The sequence below is a fragment of the Natrix helvetica genome (genome assembly GCF_964273705.1).
Source record: "Natrix helvetica genome assembly, chromosome: 6".
Lineage (NCBI taxonomy): Eukaryota > Metazoa > Chordata > Lepidosauria > Squamata > Natricidae > Natrix > Natrix helvetica.
The window spans coordinates 31,500,741-31,516,151 of record NC_138553.1 but is presented as its reverse complement, the minus strand read 5'-3'; the positions used below and the strand labels follow the sequence as shown (position 1 = coordinate 31,516,151).

General features: G+C 41.2%; 2 protein-coding genes across 6 annotated transcripts in view; one reads left to right on the top strand and one right to left on the bottom strand.

Moving 5' to 3' along the window:
* The window catches only part of MRTFA (myocardin related transcription factor A), a 65,385-nt gene extending 61,682 nt beyond the window's left edge, over positions 1 to 3,703 (top strand). For all 3 annotated transcript variants that reach the window (XM_081958361.1, XM_081958360.1, XM_081958359.1), the window contains one exon: positions 738 to 3,703. In XM_081958361.1, coding sequence (XP_081814487.1) covers positions 738 to 1,237 — 500 coding nt within the window. In that variant the 3' untranslated portion in view covers positions 1,238 to 3,703. The remainder of the gene's footprint in view (positions 1 to 737) is intronic.
* Positions 3,643 to 15,411, bottom strand: part of SGSM3 (small G protein signaling modulator 3) — a 27,381-nt gene continuing 15,612 nt past the window's right edge. For all 3 annotated transcript variants that reach the window (XM_081958362.1, XM_081958363.1, XM_081958364.1), the window contains exons 14-22: positions 13,796 to 13,850; positions 13,650 to 13,699; positions 12,388 to 12,540; positions 11,857 to 11,927; positions 10,976 to 11,024; positions 10,643 to 10,728; positions 9,313 to 9,435; positions 5,544 to 5,604; positions 3,643 to 5,311 (exon numbers count right to left, since the gene is read on the bottom strand). In XM_081958362.1, the coding sequence (XP_081814488.1) occupies positions 5,228 to 5,311; positions 5,544 to 5,604; positions 9,313 to 9,435; positions 10,643 to 10,728; positions 10,976 to 11,024; positions 11,857 to 11,927; positions 12,388 to 12,540; positions 13,650 to 13,699; positions 13,796 to 13,850 (732 nt within the window). In that variant the 3' untranslated portion in view covers positions 3,643 to 5,227. The remainder of the gene's footprint in view (positions 5,312 to 5,543; positions 5,605 to 9,312; positions 9,436 to 10,642; positions 10,729 to 10,975; positions 11,025 to 11,856; positions 11,928 to 12,387; positions 12,541 to 13,649; positions 13,700 to 13,795; positions 13,851 to 15,411) is intronic.

The window sequence follows — 15,411 nt, the reverse complement described above, 5'->3', positions numbered from 1 at the left end:
GGATTGTATGGGTTCTACTGCATTTAGCCCAATTGTTTAGAGTGAGCCTATCAGCTTTATGCATCAATTCACAGAGGAAGGGCCATTCTTCCTTATAGCACCAGGGGAAAGGCCATAAATTATCCTTCAAGTCCTTTTGTGTGCCCCACCCCCACTCCCAAGTATTCCATTCCTCCCTCATTACCCTGAGTCTGCTGGAGGAAGAAGTGTGCTGGGGCAGAATGAAGCAGATTGCAAGTGCTCCAGTTCTTATGAAATTTAGGCTTCCCACACAATACTGGTACGGATGGAAGTAAAAGGCCTGCCAGGGAAAAAAGGGTTGTAAGGTAACATAACATAGAATGTATAGAGTCTGCAGAAGCCCCTTAGACCATACTGGGTCACATTTTGATCTTTGGTTTCCAAATCATGTGTGGGAACTGGGGGAAATAGATAGCTGATGATTAGAGGCAATTAATAGAAGCTTGAAGTTTTCCCCAAAAGGTGGAAAGCTGAACTGTTGAGGTAAGTGAACAAGCATAACAGGATGAAAGGGTGAATGAGTGGAATGAGGAAAATGGTGGTTGGATGCATGAGAGAAAGCCTCACCTGTCACTGGTATGAAATCACCACTGTCTTCTGAAGGTGGCAAGGATGTGTGTAATTCCTGAAGGGCTGCAATAGTAGTGAGTTAATGGCTATATCATTAGCGTTAGAGTGCACGTAATACCTAATTTACACGTCTTTTTTTCCAACAGAGATTTCAGCTCAATTCAAAGAGAAGTCTTCCCCAGCAAAGAAAGATCCCACTGTTACCCCGAGATGCCCCTCTCCACCCAGCAATCATCATTCCTCAGAGCTTTGTCTGCAGGGGCCTGTGAGTCACCCAAGCTCTGTTCATCCACCAGGCAGACTGGAAGACTTCTTAGAGAGCACTACTGGTCTGTCTTTGTTGACAGCAGTCACTGATGGAACTGAGACCCTAATTGATCTCTACAATGAGATGCTAAGCAGTTCAGCTATCTTGGACCATCCATCATCACCTATGGACACATCAGAATTGCACTTTGCCCCCGAGTCTGTTGGGGGATCAGGTTTGGACTTGGCAGAACCCAATTTGGACAGCATGGATTGGTTGGAATTGTCAGGAGGGCCAGTGATGAGCCTTACACCCCTCAGTACTGCAACTCCTAGCCTCTTCTCCACAGATTTCCTTGATGGACATGATTTGCAGCTGCACTGGGATTCTTGCTTATAACTTTTTGACCAAGTAAACTGAAGGGAGTACAGGTGGGTGTAGGAGATGAGCAAGAATTTAAGTAAAAATTGCATCTAATGAACCTTCTTTCCTCTCCCCCCGCCCTTCCCAGTTTTGACCAGTTTTTGTAAAGCTAGAGCCAAGGGCAAGTACCCATGAATGAAAATTCAATCTCAGGAAAGCTTCCACTTTTTCCAGTGGTTTGTGAAATGTGGCTCTTTCCTCAAACATTTAGCAATTGCATCAGAGTTGTATGAGTAACTGCAAATATTTCAACGTAAGCAGCTTGGCACAAGTTGGAACAGTTCTAGACAAAGGATTCAGAAAAATTCATTGGCAAACACAGTTCTCCTTGCTGGAGTTGAATCTACCTAGTTAGAAAGCATTAAAAACATTGGAAACAGTTAATTTGTCCACACTGTAAAGATTTTCACTCAGAATATGACTCATCTGGGAAAGGAAGTGGGAGATTAGGATGAATTCATACTGATGAAGTTTACAATCAGTTTGGAGGGTTACTCTAGTTAAAAAACCTTTTCTTGATAATGCTGTAGTATATGCGCTTCCTGTCTATTAAGAAAGTTAAATCCACATTATATTATAACTTAGAGAACAATTCTTGCTCTTTAACATTGTTCTGGATTGCCCCAATGTAAAATAAAGGGACAATTATTCTGTTTCTGGTATCTTACCAGGCAGGATTTGCCATGAATCAAGACAGTTGTACAAAGTACAGTATTTTCAGCTTTCTGTAGTTCCTTTAGAAATTATTCTAATGATTCCAGCTAGGGAACATAGTGCTGTTTTAAAGAAATGGAGTTCTGAACTGACTGGTTAGCAGTCTAACATCCGCAGCATTTGAGATGCAATGCCCTGCTCTTTCTAGAGAGAATGTACTATTCACAGATTTAGCGCTGTCCTCCCTGTTTTTGCACAGAAAATATAGCTTCCTCTGTATTGGCAACTGGGTTCATAGGAAAATCATCTCTGCATTACATCGCTGCATTTAAAGCAGTTGTGGTTGTACCTCTCCTTAGGTAGCTTGGCTGATGTCAACACTTTAGACGTTTCAATCAAAATAAGAACCTCAAGTAGCATACACATTAACTTCCTCCCAAAAAGGAGATCATTTGGTGTGGAGATGCATGTGCTATTACACAGAGGAAACTTGCGTAGCCATAACCCCTGCTACTGTGAAATGTGGTTGTAAATCCCAGTCTTTCCTCTTGAAACTTGGCTTTATTTTTTATCTAGTAACCTTGTACATATCTCTATAAAACTGTTCTAGAAAGCTAATGAAATTAATCCACTCATTATAAGGTGATGCTTCCCTTTAGCTTCTCCTTTTTGTAAAACGGGGGTTGGAACGCATACCTTGCCCTTGGATTACCAGTTTAACTTTTTTGCATACGCCATTAAATATTATTCCCTCCCTTTCCATAGAGAAGAACTCATGGATCTGTTGGCATAAGCTTCTTCCCCACTAAGGAAGAACTCTCTAGTTTCACAGAATTCCAAAAACTCCTTTACTTCCGATTCTCTTAACAGTTTGTAGAGTTTATACCATCCTAATACCCCTTCATGATGAAGAGCCTCATCTTCAAAAGTCAGTTTCAGTTATGTGACTAGCCAGAATCCTAGAGTAGCTAACTGCAAGTGAAGCTGATTTCTGTAAAAATCATTTTGCAGAAATCAGATTGTTAGAATTGCTGGATGTAATTCATCTTTCATAGTCTGCAGGACATGCAACCAATCACATAGATTAGTGGCTAGTTTGCAAGGATAGTTTTTGGATAGTTTGGATAATAAAACTTGTATAACATACATTAGGACCATATCAGTAGGAGGGAGCAGTTAGATCAGTATGAGCAATTTGCATCTCCCCTCAATCCGAGAACAGTAAACAAGCTATCAAACAAGAGGACTTTATCCCAAAAGGTGCTATGACAGCAACTGTTTGTCTCTGAAAGAAGAAACTATTCACCATAAGCAAATTACAAAAACAAAATGAAAAGCTTTGACAGAACACTACTAATACTTAAAAGGCTTTTGAGATATTACTTGTCACAGAAAGGGGAATTGGGATTTACATTGGAGTCCGTTTTTCCTCCAGTGTTTAAAGTAGTATCTGTCATTTATCTTCTCTAAATTCTCCTTTTACCCCATACAGTAAATAAGAATCTGCCTCTAGTCTGAACATATGCATTTTTCTGCTGATAATCATAGTTGTATAACATGTATTAGATCAGCATGCACATTTTCTTCCTGTATCCATCAACAAAATTAATTAGCAACACAGGGAGGAGTCTTAAGTAGGGCTTATGGATTTGACATGGAATGAACATGCAACTGGAAAAGAATATGTAATGAGAAATTGGGGAAGGGTAAAGAATGGATAAATCAAATTATTTTTTCATTTACAGATATTTGAAAAATCCAATTTATTAAAAAAATTGTGTTCTAGCATTTTTGTTCACCTTATCTTTGGTCATGGCATTATCAATAACATGTATTTGCCATGGTGAAAATACAGACAAAGGCATTTAGCACATGAATAACACAGAACTACTTCACGGTATTGCTATTGACACAAAATTTTAAGTGGCAAGTTTTTCTCCACTACCAGCATTGATTATACCTGTGTTTTATCTTACTTTTCAATATTTTGCCTCTGTTCCCACAAGTAGGAAGAGAAAGGGTGGAAAAGCTGTGATTGTAACGGTACTGTTTATGGAATTAGAAACACTGCATCTAGATATATATTCATCCCTTACATGATATACAATGTCTAGAGATATCAGTACAAAAGTGTCAGACCCACTCAGTAAGACTAATACTCTGCAGTTCATATGAAGAACAAGAACAACAGGCTAATGTATATAAAAGTTCACTCCCATTGAGCCTGTCTTAGACAGCTACAAGATGAGCCGTTAATTTATAAGCCAAAAATGATACAATATTGAGTAATCTTCATTTAATGGTTTGATTGTGCTCTCCACTAGTGCTCTCCATTTCTTGCATTTGGACTAATACAGATACCATGAAGCTTCTGCCCTGCACTCCCTGCTCACACCCTCCGATAGAAGCCACAGTTATCCCCTGAGCCAGCTCAAAGCCTGAATCCATTTCCCATTCTAGGGATATGTCAAAATATACATAAATTTCTGAATATAATATAGCTCTCTTGTAATAATTAAAAAAAATGATCTAGGTAAAATAATTAAGCCTGGATCACAGCCCAACAGAATGAAAGGACAGACTGCTCTTGCAATCGTTTTTTATAATACCCATGGCAGCCTCAGTCACCGGACAGTCTGTTTAGGCACTTTATAGCAGTACCAAAGCCACTTGTGCGTCTTAGCACCAAGAAAAAAAATACCAGTTCCACCCTATCAGACTCTTAGCAAAGTGAGCTTGCACTCTGCATTGCAAAATCAAGCCTTTTCCACAAAGGAGGCAAATTTCAACAGAACTTTTGCACCATCGCTTTGCTTTCCTGGACACAGGAAATGTAGTGGCTAGATGGTTACTTGGGGGATCCTTCACTTTCTAGTTATGCCATTGTTTTTAATACACTTACGAGTCAGGAAAAGTATTTGTTTTGCACAAATACAGGACCCAAGTGATATAAAGTCATATTTCTTTGTAGCCATAGGTTATGAAGAAAAGTAACACTACTATACAACCTGGTTCACTTGAAATGCTCCTCTTACTTGCCATTGAACGGGAAATCTGTGGCCCTTTAGAAGGACATTAGGTAGTGCTTGGATTATAGTCGGCACTATGCAGAAACAACAGGGGCCTCAATCCTGTTCTATAGCAAATTGCCGCCAAATCTTAATAGTGATTAGTAGAAGTTTACTGGAGGGAGGCAGGTTACAGAAAGAGATATAATACACAAAGGGCCAGCAGACTGCCTGGGAGAAGAGAGGATATACGCCAAACATTCATTTGCCATCCAAGAAGTCCAAACAGAGACTCCTAAAGGAATCACCCATCTATGTCCCAGCTAAAGAGATGATGTTTCACAAGCATGTCCTGAACTCCTTCCTTCAGCGGTTTCTTCTCCTCTTCCTGTGGAAAGCAAGCAAAGAGATTATGAAGAGTGAACAATCTTAGTAAAATTCTTTTTAATGTATGATTTGGGGCCTTAAGACGGATGATCCCTAAGAAAGGAAGGGTTTGAGGGCTAGGACAGGAAGACACGGTCACGTCCACCTCCCACTCCTATGCGAGGCAAAGGATACTAAGAAATTTCTGATTTGGGGTAAGGAATCCAGGTACATTTTCAGGGTCACATACTCACCTCTCTTTTTGTTGGGAGTTCCCAGTCCTGAGAAAGGCTGAATGCAAATTTACTGAGGACCCTGTGACAGAATAGACCCAGCACTTAGGATTTAAGATTCGTCTATAGACAATGAAATTAGATAACATTGCTAGAAGCCCCAACCTCAAATAGTTCTGCTACAAATTCAGACTGCATAGCAATACAATACAGGAACAGAAACTTAAATGCAATTTGTGTTAATTGCCCACAAATCAGCTAACATAATTTTCCATATTACTATATTGCACAAACCAAGCAAGCGTGATTAATTTATGGTTATTAAACAATTTCTTAGTCTGTTGCAAATAACATATCTACAGAAAATCCAGGTTTAGGTTACCCACCTCTGCTCAAGATTGGGAAAATATGCACAAATATAAGCAACTAAATATTATACAGAGAAGAAATACATGATTTATGCAAAAGAAAATATATTTGAGTCAGTAATATTTACGTGTTTTATTAAATCAGGACAATCAAAGACAGCAATAGCACTTGAGACTTATATACTGCTTCATAGTGCCCTACAGCCCTCTCTAAGTGGTTTACAGAATTGGCATACTGCCACTAAAATTCTGGGTTTCAGAAGGATGGAAGGTTGAGTCAACCTTAATCCGGTCAGGATCAAACTCTTGGCAGTGAGGAGAGTTAGCCTGCAGTACTGCATTCTAATCACTGCACCACCATGGAACAAAAAAGCCCAGTTCACAATAAGCTTCTGCTCTGGAGATATTCATATAAATGGCTTTAATTGTGACAAGAGCAAAGGAAAAGGTAAACTGAAGCACTCAGCACTCTGAAAGTCAATGTATTTTATTCTAATTTTCCTATACATGTGCAGTGAGTTTCTTGCCAGATTTCCTATATCTATAGTCAATATGTAGCCTTGAGCCGCTAATCAAAAATACCCATCAATCAACCTCTGTCATTCATGGGAAATGCTCAGGAGTTCCTTTTTAACTGTGGCTTTCCATTGACTAGTTTGACTGACTAACCTTATTAATAGAATGATAATGGGTGAGTTCCATTTCTTCCCTTGGTATTTGATGACCAGTAGTTCAGTGAACCCTAGTCCCTTGGGAAAGTGGTCTTGGTGACATAACAGTGTCCCACGTCAGGGGTCTCCAACCTTGGCAATTTTAGCTTTGCTAGCTGAGGAACTCTGGGAGTTGACGTCTACAAGTCTTAAAGTTGCCAAGGTTGGAAACCCCTGCCCAACATTACCTTCCGTCTTGCTGAGGCAACTCTAGGTGACCTAATAGTCTATACAAATAAAATACCATGTAAAACATTAACAACATGTTCAAAAACATAGGTTTAAATTTAGATAAAGTTTAATTAACGACAATGGAAAGGAAGGGAGAAAACTGCACATGGGGAGGAGCGGGGTCTGACTAATCCATTAACCACTTCCAAAATGCTATTCCCCCATTGGGACCCCAGACCAGCTGGTAGAGCCAAATCTTCAAGCCCTTTCAGAAGGTCAAATCTTACCTGGGGGGGGGGAGATGTTTCAGGGGGTGGGCACCACAGCAGAAAAAGCTCTTCTGAACCCTCACAGCCAAAATTCACAGGGCCTGTAGAATACTTCCTCTGCTGGTATGGATGGGGCAGGCCTATCCCATTGGGATGAGCCAGTCCCTCATAACCTGGAGCCATGCTATGGAGCAGTGTTTTTCAACCTTGGCAACTTGAAGATGTCTGGACTTCAACTCCCAGAATTCCCCAGCCAGCATTCGCTGGCTGGGGAATTCTGGGAGTTGAAGTCCAGACATCTTCAAGTTGCCAAGGTTGAAAAACACTGCTATGGAGGACTATAGGTAATAACCTGTTCTGACCCCCTCCTCTTGTATACCAAGACACTCCGACACAAAGTCTCTTCAAAGATGTTTATTGACATACAGGTTCCACCTTGGCAGCAATCCAGCCTGCCAAGGTCAAGATAGCACTCTGGGCAGCAATCCAGCTACAGCGACACCCCTTGGCAGCAATCCAGCTACCAAGCTCCAGATAATCACCTTAGCAGCCAAGGTCCAGGGAACAGATTGACAGTAATCCAGGTAAAACCTTTAGCAGCAATCCAGCCTGCCAAAGTAGGACACAGATCTGAGCTTCTCCAACTCCAATGATCAGTTGATTCCTGCAAAGGGTGTGTCCACAAGCAGTCCCTTTATAGTCTGGAGAGGAGTCTAATGATCAGCAGCTGAGAGCCATTACCTCCGGTAATTGCTCAATTGCTCCTTACGCCGGGTAGCACGTCGGTAACGAGCATCTAATAGCTCACTGCTGTCTGACTCACTGTCCTGTGACTCCTCTCCACTGCTCCAAGGCATGACATCAGGAGCCCCCTTCCTTTGGCTTTCACCACTGCTCCATGCCTCAGGCGCCCCCTGGTGGCCAACCAGCCTCTCTGCGCCCTGCTCAGCGTCGGAACCCTGTCCAGGGTCCCCCACCTCCTCTTGAGCCGACTCAGAGGACACCTCGCTGTCGGAGTCTGGTGGCAGCGGCACCGGCACCGGCTGGGCCACAACAATAACCAATAATAACCAAACCTTGAATTGAGTTGATGGATGGACCTCGTCCACCTCAACTCATCAGAAATCATTGACAAGTATGATTAATGTTTCTTCTCTCCCATAAACGGACCTGAATCCTGACATGAAGGGATTCAGATCATCCATTTCATCCATGAAGCAGCCATGCAACCACATTCTCTACCATCTTCCCTAAAAAGGAAAAGTGGAAGACTGGATAGAAATGGTCTAGATAGGACCAAGAAAGGGTTTTTTTGAGGAGGAGGTGAGCCAGGGCCTCCTTGAAAGATTCCAGAAACATCCCCTCCTTGCAGTGAGGAATCAATCTCTGCTTCAACCCACCTGCCTGTCACCATCCTAGACGCTTTCACCAGCCAGCAGGGACAAGGAACTAATTGACAGGTGTTTGCACTGACACCACTGAGGACCCTGTCGACTTTACCAGGTCCAACAGGATGGAACTGTTTCCAGATAACTGGGCAAGACCTTCTAGCCATCTCTAATAGACTGTCACCATGTATGGATTCCAACGAGGAAGGAATCTAAGCAACTTTGTCAGGTGTTCTACAAATTCCTCTGCATGGCCCTGAAGTTGACCACATGAGTCCTCCTGTCCCAGGAAGGACTGGATGATCTTGAACGGGGTTGTCGGGGGACGCTTTACAGACGCAGTAAGGACAGAGAAATAAAGGTGTTTTGCCACTCTTGCTGCCACAAGGTAGGCCTTAATCGCAGCAGAAAGTCATGTCCAATCAGATTCATCTCACATTTTCCTCCAGCAGCACTCTAGGTGTCTCTTAGCCCTTTTTGGAACATGCGGCTCCTCTGTGAGCCGTGGGGAGTGTTAGGAGTGAAAAATCAAGCAAGGCAGCACAGGCATAATCCAGCCCAAAGCCTCGGGTGCCCTTTGGTTCCAGATGTAACCAGAGTTTCAGCAGTCCTGTGCAGCAACCCTCCAGATATCCCCTGGTTCCCTCTGGATCCCACTCAGGTCATGAGTCCCTGGGACTATACTGTGCAAATGGGTTTGGCCTCCCTACAGAGAAGGGCAGCATATGAGAATCTCAAGGACCTTGAGATCAGAGAGATATTTAAACAATATGCTTACCTCCATTGCATCAAATTGGCATGAATTTATTTAGATAAAAATGTAGTTTCCAGAAAACACAATCTGGTAGTACAGTAATATGGAAGGCAGAAAAAAAACAACTTACCTGAGCTCACACTTGATCTGTACCCAGCCAGGACTTCGCAGAAATGACCAGGGATGGAACCATTTCTCCACCGTCTGCAGACTCGAGCAAAGTACCTCAAGCCACAGGTGCAGCACCTGCTCACTGAAAATCAAGTTATAAATTGAGTCACAAAGCCACAGGTGTGTTTCATCATATTAGGCAAGCCTGATTAAATCTTGTTCCTTTAATTAGTTTTTATTTTATTTTTTTTCAAATTCTATGCAAATTAAAATAACGGAATCCTGAAATGATTAGAACCAAGTGCCAGATTTTTAGATTAGCCATTCATATAACTTCAGTGTATGGAATCTATTTTAACTCATTCCAGCCTAATGTTAGAATTTGTGAATTCTAAACGAAAGCATTTACTCTGAGTAACATCCTTGACCATGAAAACAGACGGATGTGAATCTCCTCCACTGTCAAGTTACATATTAATTGCTTTTGAGGTGAAACCCAGATACAGTGTAGTCCCTCCTCCTCCCTTTGAGAAGGTGCTTTGACACATGGTATCCATGAAGTCCTAGATTTCCCTGGCCCTACTTGAAATTGAAATCTTGAAATCTTCTAGCAAACAGAGCTTGGGAATATCTATCACCAGTCCAGCTATGAGATTCAGGAGCCCAGGAAGGAGCTAAGGGGTGGGGGTGGGTTTAAGGACTCTCTATCAGTGACTCTCAGCCTGTCACTGGTACCCTTCTTTTCGTAAAGAACTTCAAACCTAGCCATGTGGAAAACGGCATCTAGCTATTACAAGAGACGTGGCATATCAATAGCACTTCCTCCTCTGTCTTTATGACTATATTCCATATAAAATCCAGCCAGAACCTCCCAACCTCACCTAGCCAAGTCTTGATGATAGATTGTGGGTCTGCTTTCTCATCCCTCTATCACTTTATGGAGGGGCAGGGCAAACAGAATAGTATTCTACAGAAGCAGCCTGAGTTCATTTGACATGCTTACAGACATAAACTGGTAAATTTCTGTAGAAGGCAGAAAGGATTATCTCAAAAGATAGGAGGAGGAGTTGCTACTCAGTGGCTACCCAATAAGAGCAGCCTGTATCTGGGACTAGAGTGCGACATGACGAAACTGTCTCAGGCAAGCCCTTCCTTGGTTCACACACTCCTCGAAAGCACATTCAGACCTGCAAGACTATCTTAATATAGCTTTATAATAAAAACGGCACTAATCTACATGATGACATTGGTTTCCAAGTCAGACCTGCCTTGAAAGGTTGACAATTACACCCTGAACTGCTCTTCCATGGCTTTTTCAATAAAGCTTGAAACAGAATTGCATGACTCACTTCAGTCCGATACAGATGAGAGACCGAAGTTTTACATCCATCTGAGCATGTGCGACATCATGTGACATATTCACAGACTGTACCGCCTTCCAGAAAGAAAGAAAAAAAGAAGATAAGTGGATAACCCTCCTCCCTTTGATAACAAACTATCAAAACTTCACATTCTCAATTTTGGGCCTCTGGTGGCAGTTGAAATGATTAAATCTTAAAAAATAATCCACTGACACTGACAATACCGAAGGCTTTTCAGAGTCTAAAGGGTAAAAGATTTTTCATATAAGCCTGTTTAGGATTTTCTCCATATCTATTTTAGGGATCAAACTGTACACTCACTCGATAAAGAAGTTCTTCTGGAGTAAGCACTTTTCCATCTTCATCTAACCTAAAACAGTAAAGTAATTTGTGTTATGTGTTAGTTATGCCAAAGCAAGAGGCCCTGTGCCAATTCTATCTTTAAACCAACACGACTTCTTATTAAATAGAGTCTCAATAGTCCTTGCAATTTCCATCATGCATGACTCTGCTCCAGACATTCTAGAAGTGATCATATTTTGATGTGGGTAGAAGAAAACAGAGAATTAAAAAGCATAGCCATTTTGTTCCATAAAAAAACCTGAAATCCATGACTGGGACTATGATAATTTTTTATGTTTTCAAAAATAACGCATTTAGATGTCCAATGGTGAAGTCTGCTCCCAGATAAGGATGATTTTCTACAATCTAAAAAGGAATTTCATAAATCAAGGACAGTCCCATTCACTGGCAATTTATAGGCAATGCCCAACACTCTAAAATAGCATTAACAAAATACAAGATGCTTAAAAAAAATTATAGGGCAATTAATAAAAATCTTAGGTATGTTTAAAAGACAAGATGGCAATGGTTTATTGAATTAAATTTTTACCTAGTGATACATCTAAAATTACTTTCTGGCTTTGCTAATATAAGGACCAGTGTTCTTTTAATTCTGCTTCCGAGTTTGGCTTATAGCAGCTGATACAACAGGCCTTTATGTTTTTATAGATGGCGATGGTAATGGAGATACTACTTTCTTTTTCCTGAAACTTGATTGTATTGCCCAAAAATAGATAATTAAGAGAATTGTCTGTTTAAGGGATTTATGCTGCAATATTCTGTTCCACCATTTATTAGGCCAGAGTCTTATGAAAAATATTACAAGAAAAAGTTGGATAAATATAGAGGAGAAACTTTACCTGTAGGTTTTGCAAAGTACAAGACGAGAATACACAGAGTCAAAATCTCGCTCTACCTCACGCCCAGCAGCCTAGAGACAAGAACCCATACACACACATATGTTAACTATTTTAAATCTGGTTGGTTTTATTTCTCCTACAGGTGACCAATAATTTAGATCTATAACCACCCTGCCAAATTAGCTACAATTGTCCCCCAAGTTTATTCAAGTACCTCCTTGCAGTCCAGATATACAAAGTTGATGTACTCTGGTACACAATGCTCTCTTATGTACTTGCTTACAGGAAGACATTGTTTAGTGACCACAAATGGGAATGGCAACTTGGTTGTTAAGCAAAGTGGTTACTAAATGAAACCAGAACTGTGCTTATGATCTTACTTCAGCTTTCCTTTTCTTTACAAACCTATGGTCATAAATGTGAGGATCGGTCGCAAAGTTATTTCCCCTCAATGTTGCACTTGCAAACGGTCACTAAACAAGGATTAGTAGTATTTTCAAAGATCCTGCAAATAGCAATTGCTTTCCTTACCTCTTCAATGAAGAGCCAGGGGTGACAAGCCCCACCCAGCAGAGATGGTTTCTTTAGTCCCTGTTCAAATATAGCCTTGAGCGCTGGGCAGAGGGTCCCTCGAACCAAATCTGTGATAGCTTCTGTAACTGAATCATCTCCAGCAACAGAATACTGAAAGGAATGAAATTTTAGCCTTTGAATCACCTGAAGGCAGCCCAGCCAAGAAAGGGATCTTCATGACAGATTTCTTTAGTTCTCATTCGAGGCAAAAATAACGAAGCTCAAATTATCATTCTTGGGATATATTATATGACGACCTAACTCTCTGAAAAAGCCTCGAATGCTCAGAAAGGCGGAAGGAAAGAGAAGAAGACAAGCAGCAAAGTGGCAGCGATGACTGCTTCGTTGGAAAACCTGAAAGATCAGGTTAGGGCTAGGCGGTCATGAAGAAATCTATCTATGTGGTCACTTGGGAGTCGAAAACAACTTCACGGCAAATAATCAATCAATATGCCATTTCTGTTCTGGTGATTTGTGGATGGATTCCCATGCATCAGCAATAGCACTTAGACTTATATACCACTTATACAGTGTTTTCCAGCCCTCTCTAAGTGGTTTACAGAGTCAGCATATTGGCCCCAACCATCTGGGTCCTCATTTTACCCACCTCAAAAAGATGGAAGGCTGAGTCAACCTTCAGCCTGGTAGGATTTGAACTACTAAATTGCATGTAGCTGGCAGGCAGCAGAAGTAGTCTGCAATGCAACACTTTAACCACTGCACCACCACAAGATATTCAATCTAGATGTGATAATGCAGTGAGATCAAATGCATTGTTAGCAAGTTCTATCACCTGGCTAAGCTTTCCTTCAGATGTTCTGGTTGTTCCATTACTGGAAGCTTTTAAGAAGAGACTCCACAGCCACTTGTGTGGAATGGTATACTTATACCATTGGCATAGGGTCTCATACTTGAGCATGAAGTTGGACTAGAAGACCTCCAAAGTCCCTTCAGCTCTGTTACTTTGTTAAGTGTATGAGTGAGGCTGCTACAGTATTTCTAAATAATTTCCTACTATTTGCCTTTTTACTTGTTATTCTTAAAATATTTCTTGCCAATTTTGAATTAGTTCTTATATTATTTTTAATTAATTCTCTGGTTTTCTTCCTTTTTTGAATACTATCGATTTGCATCAGATACATTTGGGCCAAAATATAATAGAATGTGTTGACCCTAGAGATTGACCAAGATTCAGCCATAAGGTATGCTAGTAAAATTACCTCTTTGCTCCGTTCATCCAGGATCTCTACAAATTTTGCAGGAAACCAACCTGTTTTTAAAAAAAACAGTAAAAAGATAAAACTTCAGCCAGTTAAAAACTTGTATTTTTAAAAAAAAAAACTTTGCAAGTTCCATTTTCACTCACCTCTCAAGCCATTTAGCTCACCCACCCAACAGTGTTCATCTTTCTGGGATATAATCTACAGAAATGGAAAGGAAAAATAATAATTACACAGAGAAAGACAGAAAAAATGGCAAATAAGAACAGGGAATGAGAGGTGAAGAGAATTCAAGTGTCATGAATTGGGCACAACTTTGGTATTTAATTGTGAAAGACCATAAAGAGGAGAATAGCTAATTTAGATTCAGCTACCTAATTCTTTTTAAATTCTCCATAATACTCTAGAACAGAGTTTCAGGAAAAATGAAAATGGCAGATTCTGAGATTCATGTCTATGTGTCTATTAATTCCTAATTTGTTTCAACTGGGAAACTGGACCATTCTAGACCAAACCAAGTCCAAAAATGCTATTTTTATTTCTAGAAGCTGTCACTCTCACAAATTAGCCATCAATAGACACATAAACATAAACAATATCTACATACTGTGCAAAAGAGACAATCAACAAGCCAAAAAGGGAGCAAAAAGATCAAAATACATCCCCATCAGGAATCAATGCCCAGATGAGAATAGATTAACTCCAAAATTAATATCAGACCAACAGTCAAGACGTAAACTATAGCCCAATCAAGGAACTGCCAAACAAGCTAATAGTAAACAGCCCAACCAAAGAACCTCTGAGACCACCCCCACACTGAGAGGGCAAACTACTAGAATAGAAACTGAGAAGGAAACCCCACTCCTTACTAGCACTAATACCTAGTTTGGGTAATGAAATGTCTGCAAGAAAAAAAAGAACAAGCTCAGACAGTTACCAAGGACCCCTCATTTATGTAAATATGTAATTATGATTTTGGGTTTTTTTTTAAGTTATTGTTTGTCTAGGACAAATAAAACAAATAAATTCAGTACATTTGTTGTTCCTTATTCACACAATATTATAGTAATAGTTCCCCTCAATTTCCTTCTCTCTAAGGTCATATTGTGTTGGTCCTGACCACTATGCCGCAAGAGACGTCTAGAGAGTCGTTGGAGATCCTCTTGTTCCGAACTTGATCGAACACAGGCACGAGCCCATTTAAGGACGTACCTTGTGGCATTGAGAGTGGCCAAACGCCAATATTGTGCCACTCTCATTGCATCCGCAGAGAACCGCCCTGCCGCCCTGTTTCAGGTGTCCCGCTCCCTCTTGTTTCAGAGGCCGCGGGAGGCCCCTCTACAGGGCAGAGCAGAGGAATTTGGGAAATATCTGCAGGATAAAATCGCTCAAATCCGGAAGGATTGGGCCCCTGTTAGTGGTCCAATGGAGACGTCCGTGGCGAGTCTTGAGGAATCGACCTGGGAGGAGTTTGACTTGGTTGCCGAGGATTTGGACAGAATGCGTGGACGACTGCGACCCACCACATGTTTATTGGACCCGTGCCCCTCCTGGCTTGTACTGGCATCCTGGGAGGTTACACGAGACTGGCTCCTGGACCTAGTGAACGCTTCGCTGAGCGAGGGGTCTCTCCCGGCCGCCTCGAAAGAGGCGGTGGTGAGACCCTTGCTCAAGAAGCCTTCCCTGGATCCTTTGGAGCTGGCCAATTATCGTCCTGTCTCCAACCTTCCCTTTTTGGCGAAGGTTGTAGAGAGTGTGGTGG